Source organism: Bradysia coprophila, chromosome IV (genome assembly GCF_014529535.1).
Source record: "Bradysia coprophila strain Holo2 chromosome IV, BU_Bcop_v1, whole genome shotgun sequence".
NCBI lineage: Eukaryota > Metazoa > Arthropoda > Insecta > Diptera > Sciaridae > Bradysia > Bradysia coprophila.
The window spans coordinates 169,422-192,703 of record NC_050738.1 but is presented as its reverse complement, the minus strand read 5'-3'; the positions used below and the strand labels follow the sequence as shown (position 1 = coordinate 192,703).

At 37.2% G+C, this 23,282-nt stretch overlaps 2 protein-coding genes across 5 annotated transcripts; both read left to right on the top strand.

Annotated features, from left to right (window-relative positions):
* The first annotated feature begins 2,612 nt into the window (after positions 1-2,612).
* Positions 2,613-14,960, top strand: LOC119066524 (chondroitin sulfate synthase 1). Of its 4 annotated transcripts, none has more exons than XM_037169041.1 (9): positions 2,613-3,343; positions 11,923-12,070; positions 12,141-12,329; positions 12,389-12,589; positions 12,650-12,876; positions 12,938-13,250; positions 13,303-13,719; positions 13,833-14,026; positions 14,091-14,960. In XM_037169041.1, exons 2-9 carry the CDS (start codon positions 11,932-11,934, stop codon positions 14,928-14,930), a joined length of 2,520 nt encoding a protein of 839 aa, XP_037024936.1. In that variant the 5' UTR covers positions 2,613-3,343; positions 11,923-11,931; the 3' UTR covers positions 14,931-14,960. The 4 variants fall into 4 exon arrangements, with proteins under 4 accessions (XP_037024936.1, XP_037024938.1, XP_037024937.1 ...); XM_037169043.1 differs by having other exon boundaries at positions 2,619-3,343; positions 13,836-14,026; XM_037169042.1 differs by lacking the exon at positions 2,613-3,343 and adding an exon at positions 11,143-11,275.
* A 3,668-nt stretch (positions 14,961-18,628) lies between these two features.
* LOC119066522 (coatomer subunit beta') lies at positions 18,629-23,219 on the top strand. The gene is made up of 11 exons (XM_037169040.1): positions 18,629-18,784; positions 19,021-19,179; positions 19,331-19,408; positions 19,473-20,232; positions 20,299-20,598; positions 20,882-20,984; positions 21,045-21,192; positions 21,258-21,427; positions 21,496-22,255; positions 22,326-22,613; positions 22,689-23,219. Exons 1-11 carry the CDS (start codon positions 18,782-18,784, stop codon positions 22,719-22,721), a joined length of 2,802 nt encoding a protein of 933 aa, XP_037024935.1. The 5' UTR covers positions 18,629-18,781; the 3' UTR covers positions 22,722-23,219.
* Positions 23,220-23,282: the final 63 nt, after the last annotated feature.

The window sequence follows — 23,282 nt, the reverse complement described above, 5'->3', positions numbered from 1 at the left end:
TATAAGAGGAGACTAGTTAAAATTCATCGTAATTGATATGTAAGCCAACACGGAAAAAAATGTAAAATACCGATGATAGTAAGGACTCGAATACTATATCTATATAAGGGGACTACAATTTTCCATTTTTTTAGACTTGGATTCCGGTACATAAGTTTACTTATTACACGAGAATTTAAAATTCGTAAAAAAAATATTTAGTCAAATATAGGATCACGCGGCCAAATATTCTGAAAGTTTTCGAGTTTTCTGTATCTGCACCATACTTAGAGCCACAGGACTTACATGTGAAGGCCGTTTTAATGTTTTTTGTTTTTGTTTCTATAATAACTTCTTCGATGTACAGATCTAACCAGAAAAATATACAAAAAAGGTTAATTTTTTAGAGCTTATTGCAAACTTTTTTGGTGATGCGATAGATGTTGCGTTGGCTTATTTTAAAGATCTCGAGATCGACAACTCAGTGCAGTAAAGAAAAAAAAATAAACATGTGCTACTCCATCTTCTACTTCAACGACCCTTGCCTTAGTCTTGTAAAGAACGATTGATCAAGATGTGAAAATGTTTACATTGAAAGTGAATCGAATTCAGGTTTCAGTGATCGTCAGAGACCAAATGAGAAAGTGAAATGATTTTTTTTTTTTGCACAGGTGGGACATGAACCCACAATCTTGCCGGTATGATGCTCTAAACTTGGATTGTATAAGTAAGGAGAAATGAAGAACTTTTCTGGTTGATTGACGAAACGAAGTTGAGGACTGAGATAAATTTAAGGCTTTGAATTGAACTGTGTTGACGAGACGTGATATCAAAATTAACTGTTGTTGTGATTGTCTAATGTGGCTGCAAGACGAGAAGACAGAACTGTAGGCTGAATTGATGGATTCAATGTAGAATTAATGTTGAACTGTGATTAGATTGGTTGGCTTTGTTAAGTAGACGTTAAAACCAAGAAATAAGTAAATCAATTTCAAATTAGAATTGAACCAATAAAATAGACACGATAATTATTTAAACGAAACTAAACGAAACGTAGATGCAAAACACTACATCTCCAAAAAAATTAAATTGATCGAAGAAGACAAACAAATCGAACAATTAAAACAAACAAGTTAAAATTATCTATGTTAACCTATGAATGAACTAAAAACAAGAAAAGAAAATTATTAGACACAAACTCGATCTAATTTCGGTAATAAATTAAGACAATTTAACGAGTTGTTTATAAAATGCAGTTTGTAAAAATGGCGATAAATTACAAAATATATTTGAAACGAAAATAGTTTTCATAATTGAATAAAGGGGTCAGGAATTTCTAATGTCTAAAATACTTTTTTAGGAAAATTCAGGAAAATGTGGGAAAACGTTCTTCTAGAATCTGGGGACTATAGATTCTAGGTACGTCATCAAAGCTGCTACTCCTACCTGCCTGTTTACCTCACTGTTTACTTTACTTCGTCCGCTGTAACATGCATTCTGCTATTACTTAATCACACTTATCAGACCTCAACGTTTATTTTTGTCGCCGCGGTCGATAAGAGATAAAATATCGATCAGAAATAAGTTTTATTGATATTACCAACAACCCGAAACGCTGCCTTGACATATCGGTTTTGGTGACGTAACGTTTATCGATTTATTTGTACTCGACAACGAAACAGTGCATATGATAACGACTCTGGCTGATATCAACGATAACATAGGTGATGTAAAAATAGATATAATGGAAGAATTGTTCTGTTTCATTGAATTATTAAAATGTAGGGCTGCGGGCTGGAAATAATTTTTTTTATTTATTTCAACATAAATTCACATCAAACATTTATTAACCATGTACAAAATATAGCGCCTGGGCCCTACATAAGGAGCTGCTAATAATACCATTCTCATTACCAATTTATCTCGCTAATAGGATAGCAAAATTGATGCTAAGAAGTAATGGAACAAATGGATGCGAAGATATATTTTCGGGAAGAAGCAGCATGAAGATTATCGATAAGTCATCGTTCTAATTTAGCTGCGATCTATTCGGCTTAAAGCCTGTAATAGAATAAAGATATAATGAAGAGATTCTTCTCGGAAGGAGAGACTCTCACTACTCTAGAACTCTAGAAATTATCACCGCTGAATGGGGTGCAAATTTTGCAACAATTTCAAAGTTCCTCACCTTGTGATCGTTATTCATTATACTGCGACAAGAACATAAATAGCAACATCAACAACAAAACTATTATACGATAATTGCATCGTTAACGCACGTCGTCTCCACCCTCAATTGAATCAATTGAACGCTCTAAGTCAGTCAGTATATAAATAATAGCAAAAGAAAAAGTTAACAAACAACTCATTCTAAAGAAATCCCATCCATCAGACATCATGATACCTACTATTATAACCCTGTCTATATACACACGACGACGTTCCATTCAATTTGTACGTTTTACGTATTATATTATGCCTATATTGCACACTTGTTTCTTCAATCCACCACACATTACCGACCGACATCGTCACACATTTAACTAAAAGAGCACGATCAATGCGTGTGTTTAACAGAGAAAATACTTCTTAAGTCATTCACTTAAAGATCCTACACTATAACCATCTTCATATATGTGTGTTTAACAACGTATAAGTCAAAAGAGCATAAGTTTGGTTCATATGATGATAAAATCGTTTCTTCAGATCGGGTTACGACTTCTTCCAAATCAATGCGATATATTGTGTGTATAGATGTTGGTGGTGAAATATACTTGTAATCTAAACAACAAAAAAAAATAATTAATTGTATCAAACGCGCACAAGTGTTTCGTTTAGTTGCAATTCGACCGGGGCCGGTAATCGTTGCCACTTTGCATGCATTTTTTTGTGTCGTTTTTGTCGTTTTTCGTTTACTTGCAAATTATTGTTAAACTCATTTCAATAAAACCAATTTACTGAAGAAACCAACAAAAAAAAATGTTACGTCGCTTATAATACACAGCAGGAAAAAATGGTTAAGTTTTGCTAAGGTGTTTTTTTCGTTATAAAATGTTGTTCGTTGTGTTTGTATTTAATATACCGAAATGTGGTGTGTGAACGCGGTCACATATACGAAATTAATGTCTGCGATTTGATCTTTTACATTTTTGTGTGTAAGTTATAATGTCTTGTACACACACAGATTTTTTTCTTCCATAAAAAAAATAGTAGAAATGTGGCTTGTGTTTCACTTGAGTAAAGGAAATAACCAATAAATGAAATTTGAATATTAAATGTCGATTATATGTAGCTGAAATATGAAAGAGATCCAGAGAATCTAAAGTAGAAACAACTAAAGGACCGACACGCAAAACCATTTTTGGTAAGTCAAGTCATTCCAGTGATTCAAATTACTTAAAACAATTTTTTTTCCTTCGTTTTAAATAAAATAATCGCCCGGCAATTGACATTCTAAACGCACTTGAGACACATTATATCCTCTCAAACACAATTTTTCGCTTAACTGTTTTAACACAAGTCTTAAAGAGTCTCTCGTCTGAAATATAACATCACGACTTTTTGCCTGAGTACAACCGGAGAGACTCGTTCTGTTAGAAAATAGAATTGATAGATAATTGCCTGGAATTTGAACATTGGATTCGAATGCGAGAAAAACATTATCGTGCATCGTGACCACGTAATGGTAATGGTCATGGTAAGATAAAGTAATGGGTTTCTTCTTGTTCTTTAAAAAAAAATTGAAAGGCAAAATCTTTTACTTCATTTGTTGCATCGTTCTTACTTATGATTATTTTCGTCGTGGTTGTCGATAACAGATGATTGTATGCATAATGTCTATAGTTTGAGTATGATCAATATCAAATGTGATGAAAAACAGCCTACCGAAATCGGACGCATTTTCCAGTGGACTTTTTTATATGTGCCTAGACAGGTATTCGACCCTAGAAGCCAAAACCACTTTCAAAAAAATTCTTCGAAGTTTGTGTGGCTGGTGAAAGGTGAGTAAAAGCCGAAAAATTGCAATTTTCTTACAAAAATTTCTCCAGTTACACGAGCCGTACAGGGTCGTGTGGGGTGTCATTAGAAAGGTAAAGACGCATCCAAACTACATGAGACCCTATTTGGCCCAAAGACACATTAAATTACCTTTCAAATGATACCCCACACGACCATGTACGTTTTGTGTACCTCGAGAAATTTCAGTAATTTTTCAATGAATTTCGGGTCATAATTCCTCTAGTTAGTCTACCTCTATGGTAAGAACAGTGTAAGTTTTCGGTTGAAGACTTCAACTGCACATATTTCAGTCTGGATGAATTTTAAACCCAATAAGTCCCTATTCGGCTCAATAGTACGTGTGATTACCTTTCTAATGACACCCCACACGACCCTGTACGGCTCGCGTAACTGTAGAAATTTTTGTAAGAAAAGTGCAAGTTTTCGGTTTTTGATCACCTTTCACCAGCCACACAAACTTCGAAGAATTTTTTTGAAAGTGGTTTTGGCTTCTAGGGTCGAATACCTTTCTATGCACATAGAAAAGTCCACTGGAAAATGCGTCCGATTTCGGTAGGCTGTTTTTTAAAAGAATCCCTCTGAAAGATTAGCATCAATTATCGTCTGACTATACCTACGAAGGTGTATGGCTTGAGTCAGCTTGCGTTTGGAAGAAAGTGATGAGGCAAAGCAACATCTTAAAACTGTCCCTAGATATTCAGGAAAATAATTCCGGCGTCTACGACATTTGATTGTACAAAAATTGAATGACTTAAAATCTCTTCTAGCGTTCTTTTAACAATGGCCAAAACGTCGATAAAACAAACGACCGTCTTTTCTACAAGGTTAATGTAAATGATCTCAAGGCCTTCGTAAACAAATTTTATCTAAAACAATACCGAAATGGTCGCAGCAATTTAAAGAATTCAAAAATTATTGGATCTGATTGTGGGCATTATAAGCAGAATAAATTGAAGATATACCTTTTAAGCCGGATAATTTCGATATAAAGAGTTTCATGCGCACACGAGTTAGCGAATTTAATTTAATTATTTTTTTGCGTGCCTTTTGTTTATCCACCAAACATGCAAACCAAAATATTTCATCATACCGACTCATATTTCGGAATTATTACAAACGTAGGGACAAAGTTTGTGTATTTTCCGTTACATGCGATCGTTCAAATAAATTTTTTTCTTTTTGTTATTCCAACAAATGTTGTATGTCGAAGTGGAAAAAGCAATTAAAACGTCGTCGAACACAATATCACTCTTGTCTTTACTTATAATGAATGTGTGCCTCTCTTAGAACAAACAATTTTCACTATTTTTAGAAAATAATTTTTGATGATGGAAAAGTCATGCATGTTGGATATTCAATACCGATGGAATTTCAACATTGCCTGCATACGTATTATGAGTGCAACTTCACATGGAGGTCCAGCTTAAGAGAAACAACCATTTTCAAATCTTAAAATAGCTGCCACTTCATCCGGCCTTTAATCCGTATGGCTATGATCAGAACACGAAGCGCAGTAAATGATTTAATGTATTCCCACCGACACGATTTATCGTTTCCAACTCATTTTTACTGAGATCCCTAAATTACTAACTGCAAACTGCAGCAGTAAAATTATTGTTAATTTATATGGATGGTATTAAACACACGAAACGATTCATTTAATGACTTAAATTCTCTAGATATGGTTGAAGGGCCTAGAAGAATTAAACCTTTGTGTCCGATTGATGTATACATGTGGCATCCACATTTTTCGGTTTTATTTCGTTATACACACGATATTTGGATCTTTAATGTGTGATCATTGAAAGCCGACAAATTTTACTATGAATGGCAAATGTAAATGAATTAGAAAAGGATAAACGACGAAACACATTTCCATGGAATGCATTTACACTGAACTGACCGTACTCGTTTTGTTCATAAATTTAAGAATTTTTTTTTACTCAATGACGAACGCAACAGAGAAAAACAAATTTCAATAAAAAATCCCAGAAGTTTTGTTGATAATAAAAAATGGAGATTACGTTCATCTTCTCAATGTTAAGCAGGGTGAATCAAAGGCGATTCCATTTTAATTTAACCTTTCACATCACAGCAATTTACATTCCAAGTAAAGATTTAGTCATTTTGAAAAAAACCAAAAAAGAATCTTGTACTTCATTAGCAGTAGCATACGTTTTGTTACATAAAATTAAGACAGGCAGGGCTCATCGCTGTCGATAACAACGACGACAAAGATAAATATATCCAAAGTCTGTGCATTTTAAAGCTTAAACTTCTTTTGTTTATCCAATTGGTATTGGTTCACCTTTTCAGTGTTGGTGCATGTGGCGCGTGAGAATTTTTATTTTTTTATTTTATTTATAACAGGGAAGTTTGTGGTTTTACCGCTTAATAAACAAACATGAAACGCACGTGCTTAAATTATACCGTGAAATGAATCTCATCTTTAAAGAAGAAATGTACAGACAGTCGATTATAGATACTTGTTGAATTGCTTAGACTTAGACGGTGGTTGGTTGAGATTGGACAGTAACTTATATGAAATTTCCGTTTGTGAGTCGTGTCTTTAGCACCTACAATTTATTTCACTTGAAAGTTGAAATGTATACTCTGTGACATCACTTTCCCAATTTTTTTTTTCACTCAGTTACGCAGCAATTTTCTTGACATAAATTGATGACTCTAATGCGATGATTGTTATAATTTTAGTCATCGTCCCACTCCGATTACCATCATTTTAGACTTCTGATAATACAAGAAAAAACATGATTTTGAATGTAACAACTACAAGTTGGATCATTTGACTTCCTAAGCGTTTTACTACAATCTTTCTAAAATACAATTATCGTTTCGCCGAGCTGTTAATGGGACATTTATGTCAGTAATCGCAAAGATTAAATGAAACTGGTTTTGGGATATTTCCCGGATTACGAATTCAAGTGAGTGATCCAATATTGGTTCGCTATATCCGTTTCTTGTGAGGGATTCTTTTGAAAAACAGCCTACCGAAATCGGACGCATTTTCCAGTGGACTTTTTTATATGTGCCTAGAAAGGTATTCGACCCTAGAAGCCAAAACCACTTTCAAAAAAATTCTTCGAAGCTTTTGTGACTGGTGAAAGGTGATCAAAAGCCGAAAACTTGCACTTTTCTTACAAAAAACTCTGCAGTTACGCGAGCCGTACAGGGTCGTGTGGGGTGTCATTAGAAAGGTAATCACATGTACTATTGAGCCGAATAGGGACTTATTGAGTTTAAAATTCATTGACACATTGAAATATGTGCAGTTGAAGTTTTCAACCGAAGACCTACACTGTTCTTACTGAAATTTCTCGAGGTACACAAAACGTACATGGTCGTGTGGGGTATCATTTGAAAGGTAATTTAATGTGCTTTTGGGCCGAATAGAAATCTTATGAAGTTTCTATGATGTATGATCTATGATGAAATATGTACACCCAAACATTTCAACTTCTATTTCGGCTCAATAGTACATGTGATTACCTTTCTAATGACACCCCACACGACCCTGTACGGCTCGCGTAACTGGAGAATTTTTTGTAAGAAAAGTGCAAGTTTTCGGATTCTGATCACCTTTCACCAGCCACACAAACTTCAAACAATTTTTTTGAAAGTGGTTTTGGCTTCTAGGGTCGAATACCTTTCTAGGCACATATAAAAAAGTCCACTGGAAAATGCGTCCGATTTCGGTAGGCTGTTTTTCAAAAGAATGCCGCTGTAAACTTAGTCCAACGCGCTGCACTGCTTAGCCATAGAACTAATTCAGTCTACGCGTCAATGGTCAAAGCAATAAAAGAGGACTATAGGTTCTCCTCTGTGACGTTTTGCCATACCTAGTCTGGTCGTCTGGACTCATTGGATCACAGCAAATAACTAATATGCAAATGTTAATCTTACTCCAAGGGACCAGAGACTATTTGAATTAAATTTTCTATGAAGCAAACTGTCGACTATGATCACTTTTGCTTGAGGTGCGCTTAGAATATTAATTGTAATCGAAGGCTAGCAGCGAAGAAGAAAGGAAGAAGTTATTCTTACTGTTTCATACTGGCAAGATCATCCTTCCACACATTTTGTGTGATACAATTTTATTTGTCTAATTTTACCAAACAAAACTGTCATAGCACTGCTCCTGGCATTAACAGACATACGTCAAAAAGTCAATGTGTTGTGTGCTTTGACTCACTCTAAGAACTAAGAACTCTTAACGAAAGAAATGCAACCATCGGGACTCCAAATATTTTCTATGTTAATGCTAAGAGCAGTGCTATGAAACTTGCGTTTTGTTCAACTGTACAGCTTTTTTTTAACTAATTTTCCATTTTTGTGTAAAATTTAGACACTTTTTCCTCTTCGCACATCGAAAGATCATCTTCCACATAAGCTCCGCTGCCATGTAATTCGATATCAATGTCAAGTTCCTCGAATGGTGTCAATCTTTGAAAACGTTCTTGGAGCATACTTGTTAATCGCAGCTGCCACTCAGTGTACGGACTTAGCACCGGACGGTTTTCGCTTAATTTGGTGTAGACACCATTGCGATGAACTGGAACTGTGAGCTGTGGACGAGTTTTTTCGTAACTAAAAAATATCAGCATTGGTGTGCTTGTCAATTGGTAAAAGTGGTTGTTGTATCGAAATGTTGACAGGCCGCTATGCTTGAGATTTATTCCAAACGATTTTAAAGCATTGTTCAATTGATTTTTAACGGTTCGATTGGACGATCGAAATACGAAGTCAAGCTTACTGAATTTCAGTGCGTTCAATTGTTTTGCAGCTGTCTTTACATCAGCTAGCAATGTGATTTTTTCCCCTTTGAATAGTTGACGAATCTTGTCACGAACATCCGAATTCTTCCATGTGTAAAAAGCATCTTCTCGTTTTCTACCTTCCACGTAGATTACATCTCTCTCTTTTATATCCTCAATGTATCGTTTTGATTCGTTTAAACGGGCATTGACAGATGAAGTCATGTCCGTCAAATTACCGTAGGCTGTTGGTGAGTTCGGTACACTTAGCGATTCTAGATAGCACGCAGCATATGGAAAGTAAGTCAATCGAAACCCTTCCATGTAGTGTTGATATTCGTTGAGTATAAAGTTTCCGTTAGCTCTGAACCGAAGTTGGTTCAAACTGTTTTCCAAATCCACATCGTTAACGCCTGTAATCGCTGGAATCATTCGATTTCTACGTTCGATGTTCGAAATTACAAGATTGACATATGCATCCAGATCTACGATAAGACTATCCTCCTTCTCTAAATCGATGAGTCTATTTCGTAGAATTAATAGCAGCTGTGACCGTGCTCGTTCATTGTCATCGTTTTTTTCACTTAATCTTACACGTTGAACTCTGTCGAGCAAACTTTGGTACAGTGCCGTCATGTTACTCGATTTATTCAATTCAATGAAATCATTTTCCAATTCTAGGGCTTCCAACACCAATCCTTTCAATAAATCTTTGTCACTCGTCGTCTCACTTAACAATCTTTTATGCCGAATTACAGGGGCACCATTATCGTGGAGGCATTCAACCCCTGTTTTGGCGTAAAGCACACAACACCATAAAATCAATGTTAAATGAATTAATTTGATGCGAATCATTTTCACCTTCTACTGTAATGGAAACTGGTGAACTAACTGTAGAATCCAAGTTTTATGATTCACTTGCTATGCTAATTGCGACTGTGATTGCAGGCGGAAATTGCTACTGAATTTTGTTATCAATATTCTGCAGGCTCATCAGGTCATAATAATATCAAAAGCAAAACATTTGGCCTTAGATTACACAAACAGTGATACCAGAACAAGGTGACTTGTGACGCAAATTTTGAGCTTGCATTCTTTAGAAATCCTTCTATTTTGTGGGAAAGTATATTGACTAAAGCATTTCAACGTTTCGAAAGTGAAGAAAATCGATGAACGATGTTTTAAAATCTGAAATCGCGAGCGAAGCGACCGAAAATTTCGTTTGATCACAATTACAGTTCAAGATCGCGATTCGCTTCCCGTTTTATACCTATCATCATCTAATCATTTTAATTCCTGTTCGTTTCCCATTCATTTTGCTATTTGCACGATTTTCTAGTTTTTCAGTCGATTCTCGATCGATCCTTGCAGTTTTTAGACGATAATATCGTTTTTAGACGATAATATCGTTTTTAGACGATAGTATCGTCCAAAAAAACGATAATATCATCAAAAAAACGATAGTATCGTCCAAAAAAACGATATTATCGTTTAAAAAAGATATTATCGTTTTTTTAAACGATAATATCGTCAAGAAAACGATAATATCGTCCTGAAAATATTTTAAAATTTATAATTTTAGACGATATTATCGTCCTGGATGAAATATTTTGGACGATAATATCGTTTTTTAGACGATAGTATCGTCTAAAAAACGATACTATCGTCCAAAAAACGATACTATCGTTTTTTAGACGATACCATCGTCTAAAAAACGATAATATCGTTCCTGACGATATTGACCGTGTAGTTATGTCGCCTCATCTGACGCACATCTCACATATTTCTCCGATTGCTGACGAGTGACGAACTTTTCATAAAATGGAAATGCGAACTCAATCCGTCGCTAAACTTAATACAAAATTTGTATTCGAACGTTGAACTGATTGGATCTCAACCAAAAGCATTACCGCTTTTTTAAACGGCTTGTCATCTGTTATCATGACAAAATAGGCTCCAACTAGTGTCCTCTTAAATTTTTAGTGAAATGTATGTTCACGACTATTGAAGTATAAGATTATGTATTAAACACAAGACAATTTGTTCAACAAATGAAGTAAAAGATTTAGAGAGATTCTTTAAAAAAACGACTCCAGCAGAATCGGACCCATTGGTGTTTTGTATAATGTCTAGATAGGTCCTGGTCCTCAGATCTCGAAACAAGCTTCAAAAGCTCTTTAAAACCTTGAACCAAAACCAAAAAACCAAAAATTCTTGAATATTAATTTGTCGTAAATGTGAGGATCAAATATCGCAAGGAGTGATGTAAATGCATTGTTGATGTGCTGATTGAATTAATTTATTAGATCAAACACAATATTGGACTGACAAAACAAAACTGATAAACAAACTAATTAATTAATCGATTGATTGGTTTCAAAGTGTCTATATAATGTCTCGTGGCGAATGTTTGAATAATAATTCAAAAGCGATGAAAATAAATTGCTGTCATTCGATCGTATGCAAGCTGTGTGCGTGGTGGGTATTCTGTTGCTGGTTTATGTGTAAGAAAATAAATAATTTTTTTGTTGTGCTTAGGTCTTTAAATCGTCTTTGCATTACGATAGGTAATGAGACTAAAAGTGATTACGGATCACGGTTAAATGCATTACGCAAATTACACTTAAGAAACATGTAACGTCGTTGGCTAATACAAAATCACTAATCTTGACTCTATAAGACACTGGTAACATGTGTGGAATTTAATTGCGAATTGTTGAACGGAGAGAACATTATGATTAATGTGAATAACGTTCGCATATATCATGCCAGATGTAATTTTCATTGGCGAAACAATCATTTCACAGTTGCCACACGATTTTTGATATTAAAATGCTGTAGATGAGCGGAAAATTAATTACATTTTCAGGTGACTTAATATCAACAAAAACCCGGCCTCTATATATAGCAATCAGCTTTGAGATACTGCCGACTGATCTGTTTCGAGTGACGAACAGTTCTTGGTAAAAAATTTGAATTTTCCAATTTTCTTATTACGCGTTTCTCCCTTGATATGATTATCGAGAGTAGTAGTTACCTCCACAGCAAGAAATTAAATTATTCTACCAGAATTTCGATTCAAGGACCTGACCTGCAATAATTTTTTCTGCTTTCTGAATGGACACTAAAACGTAACTCTCCCAAATTCCAGATTCTCATCATGATCGCCATCTGCAAAGCCAACATCTTTCTGGCGTATGGAATCGTTATCGGTATATGCTGCGGTTTTGTCATTCGTAATTACCGGGCTTTAGAAATAGTAAAGAAATGCAGCTTCAAACCGGACATGATGAACAGGAGTATGTTTTATGCTGATATGCTGATGTGCCGGCACGAAATGAACACAAAAAAAATTTAATTTTCTTTCAGATCCCTTCGAAATTATCGACCTAAAGCCCAATGAGACCATCGAAAATTCCCAAACCAATTTCATTTTTGTTGGCGTTATGACGGCAAAAAATTTTCTGGAAGGGCGTGCAAATGCTGTGTACCATACGTGGGGCAAAGAAGTTCCCGGGAAGATTGCGTTTTTCAGTTCGGAAAAATCTTATTCGGAAAGTAAGTGTGCAAGGTGCGCGCGCTTCATGTTCATTTGAATAAGAAAATTGAATTTTCAGTCCTACCTGTTGTCGCATTGAAAGGAGTTGACGATAGGTATCCGCCTCAGAAGAAATCATTTATGATGCTGCATTACATGTACGAACATTTCATAGACAAATTTGAATGGTTCATGAGAACAGACGACGATGTTTATATCAGTACGTGGAAACTGGAGCGTTTCCTTAGATCAATTGATAGTTCGAAGCCTCAGTTTATTGGTAAAATTAGACGGAAAATTCTGTCAAAAGATGAAATCTTCATCCTCCTCTTCATTTCAGGACAAGCGGGTAAAGGAAACACTGAAGAATTCGGACTTTTGTCATTAGAGTATGACGAGAACTTTTGTATGGGCGGTCCTGGTGTAATACTCAGCAGAGAAACTCTACGACGAGTGGCTCCGCACATTCCTACGTGTTTAAAAAATTTGTACAGTACTCACGAAGACGTCGAAATTGGACGTTGTGTTCAGAAATATGCTGGAATTCCGTGCACATGGAATTATGAGGTAAATATTTGGAACTTTTCTGCCCCTTCGTCCGTTATCAGATCATTGTCCCTTCTCTCAGATGCAGTCGATTTTACATCACAACTCTAGCGGAAAGTTCGCCTTTACCGGAAACTTGAAATCGAAGGAAATTCACAACGCAATAACATTGCATCCGGTGAAGAAAGCACCGCTCATGTATCGCCTACATTCGTACATGCAGGGTTTGCGTATACAAGACATGCGTCAAGAGGCCTTATCATTACATCGCGACATTGCCAAAATGGAAATTGCCATGAACCTGAAACCGAATGAAAATGTCCTAACATCCGGTGTGTCCATTTTTCCATTCGGAGCGGAGAGTGAACATTATTTGGGAGATCATGACATTTTGGGTAAGAGAGATTGAAAAATTGGGAAAAAGTCCTTTCACAAAAATGCTTCCAGGTGTAACTCCAGCGCTGAATAAGTGCACGCCGGAAGTGATGTCAGACATACAGTACTGGAACTTCATCGGTCGTAGTATGTATTCGGCTGAACAAGCGAATCCGAAAAAGAAAATCGAATCATCATTCAAGGAAGGTCTGGACGATGTCGTGACCGAAGTCATGGACAGCATAAATAATTTTTCAAGGCAACGCGGCCGAGTAATTGAATTTCGCGAATTGTTGTACGGATATTCTCGCGTTAACGTTATGTACGGCCATGATTTGATATTGGACTTGTTACTGATATACAAGAAGTATCGTGGCAAGAAAATGACCGTACCCGTTCGCAGGCACTTGTACATTCAACGAGCGTTCACGGACTTGGTTGTACGCGAAATTCAAGGCGATACTGAGAGTGAAAAAGGTAGAACAAAAGGTGAGTCGACTCCGATTCACTTTGTAAATGTGGTGCCACAGCCTCAGTGGCTGCCACAGTGCCACATACTAGCACAGAGTTCTGATTTTGTTGTTTGTGCCTTCTTTTATCAGCAGAAAATGACCTGTTGTCGTTGTCGTCGAAAGTAAAAGATTTGTGGAACACTGGTCTTGGTCGAATATCCATAATGGGAGGGGCAACAGAAACTAAGAAGCGAGACAATTTGAACAATGATAAAATCGTCTTTGTGATGGCCATTGCTGGTCGGTTTACCACTTTTCAACGATTCCTAAGGAATTACGAAGAGGTATAGGAAGCGTAACTGATTTTGTGTCTCACCTATCTGCTTACTACAATCTTCCTAATTACAGACATGTCTTCGTACATCCAACGCCAATGCGGAACTGCTGACGGTATTCTTCGATGAGCCGTCCGATTTACAGCCTTTTTTAAACGAATTATCGGAAGTGAAAGCAAATTTCCCAACGGCAGTCCTCAACCATATTTCGTTGAGTGGAAATTTCTCTCGTGGAAAAGCGCTGGACTATGCAGCTAGATCGTCGTACATCAATGACAATGACATCATTTTATTTATCGATGTGGACATGACCTTCCAGACGGCAACGTTGGACCATGTCCGAATGAACACCATGCTGCATCGTCAAGTCTATTTTCCGATTGTGTTTAGCCAGTACGACCCCAACCGAATGCAACATTTAAATGCTATCGGTAACAACAACGACAACGATGTTCTCGGCTACGAGTCTGGATTCTTTCGCCAATTCGGCTTCGGTATATGTGCCATATACAAATCGGATATTCTAAATCCGGCCATCAATGGTTTCAATACGGATATCACCGGTTGGGGCTTAGAGGATGTTAAACTATTGGAGCGTATAATAAAATTGAATCAAAATCAACCATCGCAGCTATTAAATACCGCTGAGGGCAATGACGAACCATCGATTGCGTTGAATTATGAAAGTGTTAAACCAAAGATGTTGTCGGTGTTTCGTTCGCCCGATGATACATTGATACACGTTTTTCATCCGATTAATTGTGATAGAAATTTGGAAGAATCGCAGTATCAGATGTGTCAAGGCACCAAGGCTAATACGCTTGGCAGTTACAAACTAATTGAATCTGTGTTATTAAGTAATAGAACGTTAATGGAATACCTTTTTGTGAATAGATTGAATGGTGAACAGTGATGTTGTACATAATATGCGATTTAGAATAAAAGAAAAATGAAAAAAAAGAAAAAACGGTTTTTGATAACTATGAACTTCAATGGAATCACGGTGCACCTGAATCCACTTCAAATCGAAGTGCAAGACTACTTAAAAAAATTGAGGCTTCAAGCTTAGCTAAAGATATAGATTTGTTGCTCAATAAAATATCTACCGTTCTGGTACAGATGTGCCGAAAGTCACAGATGATTACTAAAATACCACAAATTCGAGGGCTCGTCGAATCCTTCAACTATAGTTACTTACTCACCTTCCTGATCACTCATTCTATATTGACTGTAAGTTCCATTTCCAAACGGATACATTTCGTAGGTGGTTAGAGAGCTGTAGAACAAAAAAATATTCAGAACAAACATTTTGACTGAAAATGAATAATTGAAAGTGGAGATTATTTCTGGAAGATATTTTCTCCAAGAAGTATGTCTTAAAGGGTGTTTCCAACAATAACACCCGACAGAAAGTACTCCATCGGGTCGACATCTACAAATCGACATATATAACCACTTTCATTTGAGTATGTGTGGAAATACGGGAAAAGGATTGACTCAGCATAAAATAGTGAAGCCCGGCCGGAAGATTGAATTATCAAGAGGACACAATTTATAGTATACATTTAGGCGGAAAAATATTTGCTTTTTGATGATTTCATTAAGAGGAATCACCACTTGGCTAAATTGTAGCCTACATTTCTGGGTTTTTTATTATTTGATCGGCGATATCTTTAAAAAGAAAAAGTTTTTCAAAAATGTGGAACCATTATTTTCTGTAAAAGTATGTTAGCTTTAAATGAAAAATATTTTTTTAGCCATAGGTTTTATGTGCACCGAGAAAATCGTGCAGATTACCCAAATTTGCATAATCAGCACGATTTTCTCGGAGCACATAAAACTATAGCTAAAAAAAATATTTTTCATTTAAAGCTAACATACTTTTACAGATAATAATGGTTCCACATTTTTGAAAAACTTTTTCTTTTTAAAGAAATCGCCGATCAAATAATAAAAAACGCAGAAATGTAGGCTACAATTTAGCCAAGTGGTGATTCCTCTTAAACCAAAATCGTTTTTTGAAAAAGTAAAACCATTAAAGCCCGCAAAAATGTTTTACTTTTAAAAAGGAAAACTGTTTTGTGAGTCGAAACCAAATAGGCATCGGTACTTAGCTAAACTTGTAGCCTACATTTGCGTGTCTCGTATTTCATTTTTGATGATATCTTTTCATCAGAAAAATGTACAACCGCAATAACGACCATGAATGTGTTAACTTTAAATATAAATTAGTTTTGGTTGTAGTCGTTGTAGTCGTTCGACCCAATGAAAGTGTTGACGTTCATTGGTTCGACCAGCTCTGAGAAAAGTGAACAGTTTAATGAAATTTTCATAAACTGCTCAGTTTTCTAAGAGCTGTTCAAACTTAAGGCTCGGAACGGGTCGGGTTCGGTCAGACCGGAACCCGAACTTGATTTAACCCGAACCTGAAAAATTATTTCGGGTTCAACCCGAACTTGACCCGAACTTGAATTTTCGATTTCGGGTTTAACCCGAACCCGACCTGAACCCGAAATTGTTCAACCCGAATTTGACCTGAACCTGAATTTTCAATTTCGAGTTCGACCCGAACCTGAACTGAACCCGAAATTTTAAATTTAATCAGGTCGGGTTCGGGTAACCCGAAATTTGTGACTTTTTTTAGTGTAATAAACGCTCAAAATTTCGGGATACCCGAACCCGACCTGATTAAATTTAAAATTTCGGGTTCAGTTCAGGTTCGGGTCGAACTCGAAATTGAAAATTCAGGTTCAGGTCAAATTCGGGTTGAACAATTTCGGGTTCAGGTCAGGTTCGGGTTAAGCCCGAAATCGAAAATTCAAGTTCGGGTCAAGTTCGGGTTGAACCCGAAATAATTTTTCAGGTTCGGGTCATAAATCCGGTTCAGGTCAACCTGAACTAAAACAGGTCAACCCGAACCCGTTCCGAGCCTTATTCAAACTGCTAAAACCAAATCTGTTTTCTGTTGAAAGCTAATACTTCCGTGGTTGGAATTGCGGTCCCATATTTTCGAAAAAGGATTCGAAAATCCAGTATATAAAAAACGCCCAAATGTATGCTTTTCAGCAAAGCACCGATGCAGATTGACTGTGCAGGTTACATAAATTTTCATCATCTGCAAGTCTTTAAGAGGCACCGGCACTTAGCTAAAATTGTAGCCTACATTTGCGTGTTTGGTATTTCAATTTCGTTAATATTATTTCATCAGAATCCTTTTTGAAAAATGTACGACCGCAATTCCGACCACGAATCTGTTAGCTTTAAATAAAAATTAGTTTTGGTTGTAGTCGTTTTGATCAACTTTGAGGAAAGTGAGCAGTTTGATGAAATTTTCATAAACTGCTCATTGTTCTCAGAGCTGGTCAAATTGCTACAACCAAATCTATTTTCTGTTGAAAGCTAACACATTCGTGGTCGGAATTGCGGTCGTACATTTTTGAAAAGGGATTTTGGTGGAAAGATATCATCAAAAGTAAACTAAAATCCAGTATTTAAAAATAGCCCTAATGTATGCTTTTCGGCAAAGTACCGGTGCCTCTTAAAAGTAACACATTTTTTCGTGCTTTAATGGTTTTACTTTTTCAAAAAAATATTTTAGTTCATAGAAATCATCAAAAAGCGAATATTTTTCCGCTTAAATGTAGGCTACAAATTTGCAAAGTGTGATTTGTGCTATGGGGACGTTCAAGATGAATAGTTTCATTGACCAATATTCGCAAAATTGTTAGACTTCTATCAATGAGAAGTAGAATATAAAACGTAGTCACAGTCAACAAATGAATCTTGTTCAATGCAGTCATATTTGATTCATAGGACATAGTACCACAACACTCTGGTCAAGATATTGGATATTGTTGAGTTTGTAAAAGATTTCTTGTTTTCATCATTCCGAAAGTAATCCGTAAAAGTCTTAAAATTGGTGCTTGTCAGCACGAAGAAGTCAACCCTGAGTACGAGAAAAGAGGAACAAGAAAGGTAGTTAGGTCGGGCACCGAAATACAAATATGAACTATGAAGAAGTCCTACCACTCTTGAAGTGAAAATTAATATTGTCCTACATGTCGTACAGAAGGACAGGAAATTTTTAGTGGGACCACTGTTGATTCTATTTGAATCGGATTTTTAGCAAGATTCTGAAAGAACAAATATTGATAAATATTGTGGCAGATATGTGTTCACGGGAAAGACGGTGAAGTGGTTGTTCTTTCGGTTAGAGAAGCCATTGTCAATAGTTTTCACCTTTGGAAGATTGGAAGAAAATAGAAAAAATGACAAGCAATGGATCATTTACAATACAGACGAAAATTGATTGAAATGTAAGTGCCAGGACATTCCCGACACGCAGCACAATAGAGATTTTGTAAACGTACTCATTTTAGTAGTAATTCGACTTAAGTTATGAGGACTATAAGTGTATGTACAAAGCCTGTGTAGCCTCATGTAATTTGACTTTTAAAGCGAATACAAAACCGGAAATCAGACTTTTGTCCTAGGGCCAGCGCACCTGCTCGACTCCTACACTATTAATAGCTATGAAATTTGAAAATTGTCATGAAGTTGGTTGTAGGTGGAAAATGGCCGGCGTAGATTAACACATTCCAAATTCACCATACATCAGACAACACTGAAATTGTATGTGTTTTCGATTCTGACGTGTCAAACTGTGTCAAAAGTATTTTTTGCCGTAATATCACTAGTAAAACCATCAAAAAATCTCATAATTATAGTCAAAATCGTTGAAATTTTTCCGCAACTAGTTCAAAAATGGTAAGTTCCACCATTGACGCCCATTTCAATGGAATAAAACCATTGATTTCATCGTGTTTTCGTAAAACATTGACGTTCGGTCCAAAACATACATTCGTACCGAGCAAAAAAAGATGACTTTTTGCATCATTTCGATTTTCAAAATGATTTTCTTCTACGAATCCACGGCGCTGAGTTCACCTTTAATCCAGTTCGACTATTGAATGGGAATTAAATGAAAATTTTCTAATTTCCAGCCACTACGTTTGGATATCAAAAGACGATTAACGTCTCGTTCAGATCGTGTGAAATGTGTGGATTTACATCCGACCGAACCATGGATGTTATGTGCACTATACAATGGACATGTTCATGTAATGAACTATGAAAATCAGCAGCTCGTCAAAGATTTTGAGGTAAGAATTTTATCACCGGATGTGAAGTCTGTTATCCGCAACGGCGACAAAACATTTGTGACAAAATAGTGAATGGAACCCCGTGTCAATGTGAATGATTGCTTTCGCACCCACAATTGCTTTTTTGTAAAAATTTTCTAATTTGTTTAAGGTGTGCGATCTACCGGTACGATGTGCAAAATTCGTTGCGCGAAAGAATTGGGTCCTAACTGGATCCGATGACATGCAGGTACGATGCGGTTGAATCATCGTGTCTGATAAGCATTTCGAATTAAATTCGTTTCCGATCTTAGATTCGTGTCTTCAACTACAACACACTCGAAAAAGTGCACTCATTCGAAGCCCATTCCGATTACGTTCGTAGCATTGCTGTGCATCCAACACAACCGTTGATCTTAACCAGTAGCGATGACATGTTGATAAAACTGTGGAATTGGGACAAGATGTGGGCAAATCAACGTGTATTCGACGGTCACACGCACTATGTCATGCAAATTGTCTTCAATCCAAAGGACAATAACACATTCGCCAGTGCATCGCTCGATCATACAGTCAAGGTGTGGCAACTGGGATCGAATGTGGCGAATTTTACATTGGACGGTCATGAGAAAGGTGTCAATTGCGTTGACTATTACCACGGCGGCGACAAACCATATTTGATATCCGGTGCCGATGATCGTTTGGTGAAGATTTGGGATTATCAGAATAAAACTTGCGTCCAGACACTGGAAGGTCATGCACAAAATATTGCCGCTGTTTCATTCCATCCGGAATTGCCGATCGTGTTGACCGGTTCGGAAGATGGTACCGTTCGTATATGGCATTCGGGCACCTATCGCTTAGAAACATCGCTGAATTACGGATTCGAACGGGTCTGGACGATTTCGTGCATGCGAGGAACGAACAACGTTGCCCTGGGCTACGATGAGGGATCGATTATCATAAAAGTTGGTCGTGAAGAGCCAGCCATGTCAATGGACATCAACGGCGGCAAAATTATTTGGGCTAAACATTCGGAAATGCAACAGGTCAATTTGAAGGCTTTGCCGGAAGGTGAGTTTGGTTTGATTAGCGGCATGGTTTCGACGAGAAAAATCAATTTTCTTTTTGTACATTCAGGCACCGAAATTAAGGACGGTGAACGTTTGCCAGTTGCCGTTAAGGACATGGGAGCGTGTGAAATTTATCCACAAACCGTGGCCCACAACCCGAACGGACGTTTCGTGGTTGTGTGTGGTGATGGTGAATACATAATTTACACATCGATGGCGTTGCGAAACAAAGCGTTCGGAGCCGCACAAGAATTTGTTTGGGCATTGGATAGCAGCGAGTATGCCATACGCGAAAGCAGCGGAACGGTCAAATGTTTCAGAAACTTTAAAGAACGGAAAAGTTTCACTCCGGACTATGGTGCTGAAGGTAAATGTCTTCTGTGTTCGATTTGATTGGCTGATCAACACAGAGCACATCGTGTCGGAATGATTCCCCTTAGTTGTGTACATGATTTGCTTGCGTTGATCGGAATTTTGCATTTGAAGTGATTGTTGTGCTTACACTACACTATACACCTCATGACTAACTTGTTGATCTTTGAATGTTTTCCCATTGCTCACGCATTTAAATGACACGTAGAAGGTACATTCCATGTTACAAATTGTCACTGTCATTTCCAACCATTGCTCATCGCATTTCTTGTCTGTAGGAATATTTGGCGGATATTTACTCGGAGTTAAGACATCGTCTGGTCTAACGTTCTACGACTGGGAAACATTGGATTTGGTGCGACGCATCGAAGTGGTACCAAGGTTTGTAATTCTCAATTTTCTTGGCCCGAAACAGTTCTCCAACAACGATTTCTTTTACAGAAATATTTTCTGGAATGAAACAGGAAATTTGGTGTGCTTGGCGACAGACGATTGTTATTTTATACTGCGCGTTGACACTGGTGCAATACAAACGGCCATTGATGCGAAACAGGGACTCGGTGAAGATGGTCTCGAAGATGCATTCGAGGTAAGATTTTCCTTGGTTTAGCTAAAGTCAAACTTAATGATGACAACAACTGTCGAATGACACAGGTTCTTGGTGAAGTGAACGAACAGGTGAAAACTGGTGTCTGGGTCGGCGATTGTTTCATTTACACCAATTCGGTGAATAGAATCAACTACTATGTCGGCGGCGAGATCGTCACAATTTCACATTTGGATCGGACTATGTACTTGCTGGGATACGTCGCCAAAGACAATCGGTAAGAGATACCAGTGTGCCCGATTTCTTTTCCTGGTCGTTCAACCTCGCTTTCTTCTTTCCACACAGATTATATCTCGGTGACAAGGAGCTCAACGTAACCAGTTTTTCATTGCTGTTGTCCGTGTTGGAATACCAGACGGCTGTAATGCGAAGAGATTTCGAGACGGCCGATCGAGTTCTACCTACCATACCCAAGGAGCACCGTACCCGTGTGGCTCATTTCCTCGAAAAACAAGGTTTCAAACAGCAAGCGCTACAAGTGTCCACCGATACGGAACACCGTTTCGATTTGGCGTTACAAATTGGTGATCTGCAGACTGCATTAGAATTAGCACGGGACTCAGAGAATCCACAAAAATGGTCCCAATTGGCCGACGTGGCAACCAATCAAAATCAATTCGAATTAGTGAAAGAGTGTTTGGGCAAGGCAAACGATTTCGGTGGATTGCTATTGCTGGCATCGAGTGCTGGTGACGAAGAAATGATTCGATCGCTGGGCGAAAACAGCATAGCACAGGGACGGCATAACATTTCCTTTTTGTCAATGTTTTTGCTGGGCGATTTGGACAGTTGCCTGGAAATTTTAATCAGCACAAATCGACTACCAGAGGCTGCATTCTTTGCACGAACCTACATTCCCAGCAAAATCTCATATGTTGTACAGCAGTGGCGCAACGAGTTGGCTAAAGTAAATGAAAAAGCCGGTCAGAGTCTTGCCGATCCCGAGCAGTATGAAAATTTGTTCCCTGGTCTGCCGGAAACTTTGAAAGCTGAACAGTATTTACTGAAGGAAAAATCGTCAATTCCAGCTAGAGCAGCAAAAAGTGTAAGTTGATCGACGAAGAGAAACCTCTTCTGTCTTGACTGAACGATATTACTGATCTCTAATCCACCAGATTCCATTGAACATCGAACGAAACGCAATGGCTGAAATGAAAGCAGCCGAATCTAGTGGTGCCTTCGACTATGATCCGAAATTCGATCCATCGAACAGTTCATCATACACAAGCACCGTGCAACAGAGCAATGCTCAACGTGCAGCCACAGACAATTTGATCGATACATCCAGCGAACAATTACCTTCCAAAGAACGAACGCCACCGCTTGCTAAACGGAAAAATTCGCTAGACGATTTTGAACTGGAAATCGAGGGAATTACGCTGGACGATGATATCGACACTTCGGTATGAGTTTGATAATGTTTGTGTATAATGGTGGGATGATTGACCAACTTTTCGTTTTTTTTCCTCCAATTTCAGGACGTTAATATAGACGATGATATAAGCGATTGATAGGAGGCGTGTTAGAAACAAGACACAAAGTCGTGGTAGCATTTATTTAAGAGAAAGAATTCTTTTTTTTTTTTTGTACGGAATATTATCTTGTCGACATGATGTCTTGTGTATGGTAGGACTATTCAAATTATTGTATATTATCAACGTTGTATTATTAATTTTGCGGTTTTTTTATTATCGAAGAGCTACATCAAGGGTATAACAAAATAGAAAGAAAAAGTAGTAAGAAAAACCCAAGTGTTTCAAGTGTTGGTTGGTCGACATTTTGATGCGCACTCATTTTTGAACCGATTTTGATAACGATATAAACGATGAAAGGAAAGAAAAGGAGAATTTATTTTCGTTTTAAAACATTTTTCGTCAGACACCATCAACTTTCTACAGTCCTAAGGAAATGCATCTCTGATTTTATCTATCGTTGTAAGATGATGTTCAAATAAACAGCATGTTATTTATAATGAAAATGAAATATTAAAGAAAAATGATTCAATCATAGACATGGAATGGTTATTTATACACCGATGGCTGTGTGTACGAGTTAGGCTTCGAAGAAGGTAA

Coding starts and splice junctions, on each gene's coding strand:
- LOC119066524 (XM_037169041.1), top strand. CDS start 11,932: ATGATCGCCATCTGCAAAGCCAACATCTTTCTGGCGTATGGAATCGTT. Junction 12,330..12,388: donor GGAAAAATCTTATTCGGAAA/GTAAGTGTGCAA, acceptor TTGAATTTTCAG/TCCTACCTGTTGTCGCATTG. Junction 12,877..12,937: donor CGTGCACATGGAATTATGAG/GTAAATATTTGG, acceptor CCCTTCTCTCAG/ATGCAGTCGATTTTACATCA.
- LOC119066522 (XM_037169040.1), top strand. Junction 22,256..22,325: donor CAGCTAGAGCAGCAAAAAGT/GTAAGTTGATCG, acceptor CTAATCCACCAG/ATTCCATTGAACATCGAACG. Junction 22,614..22,688: donor ACGATGATATCGACACTTCG/GTATGAGTTTGA, acceptor CTCCAATTTCAG/GACGTTAATATAGACGATGA.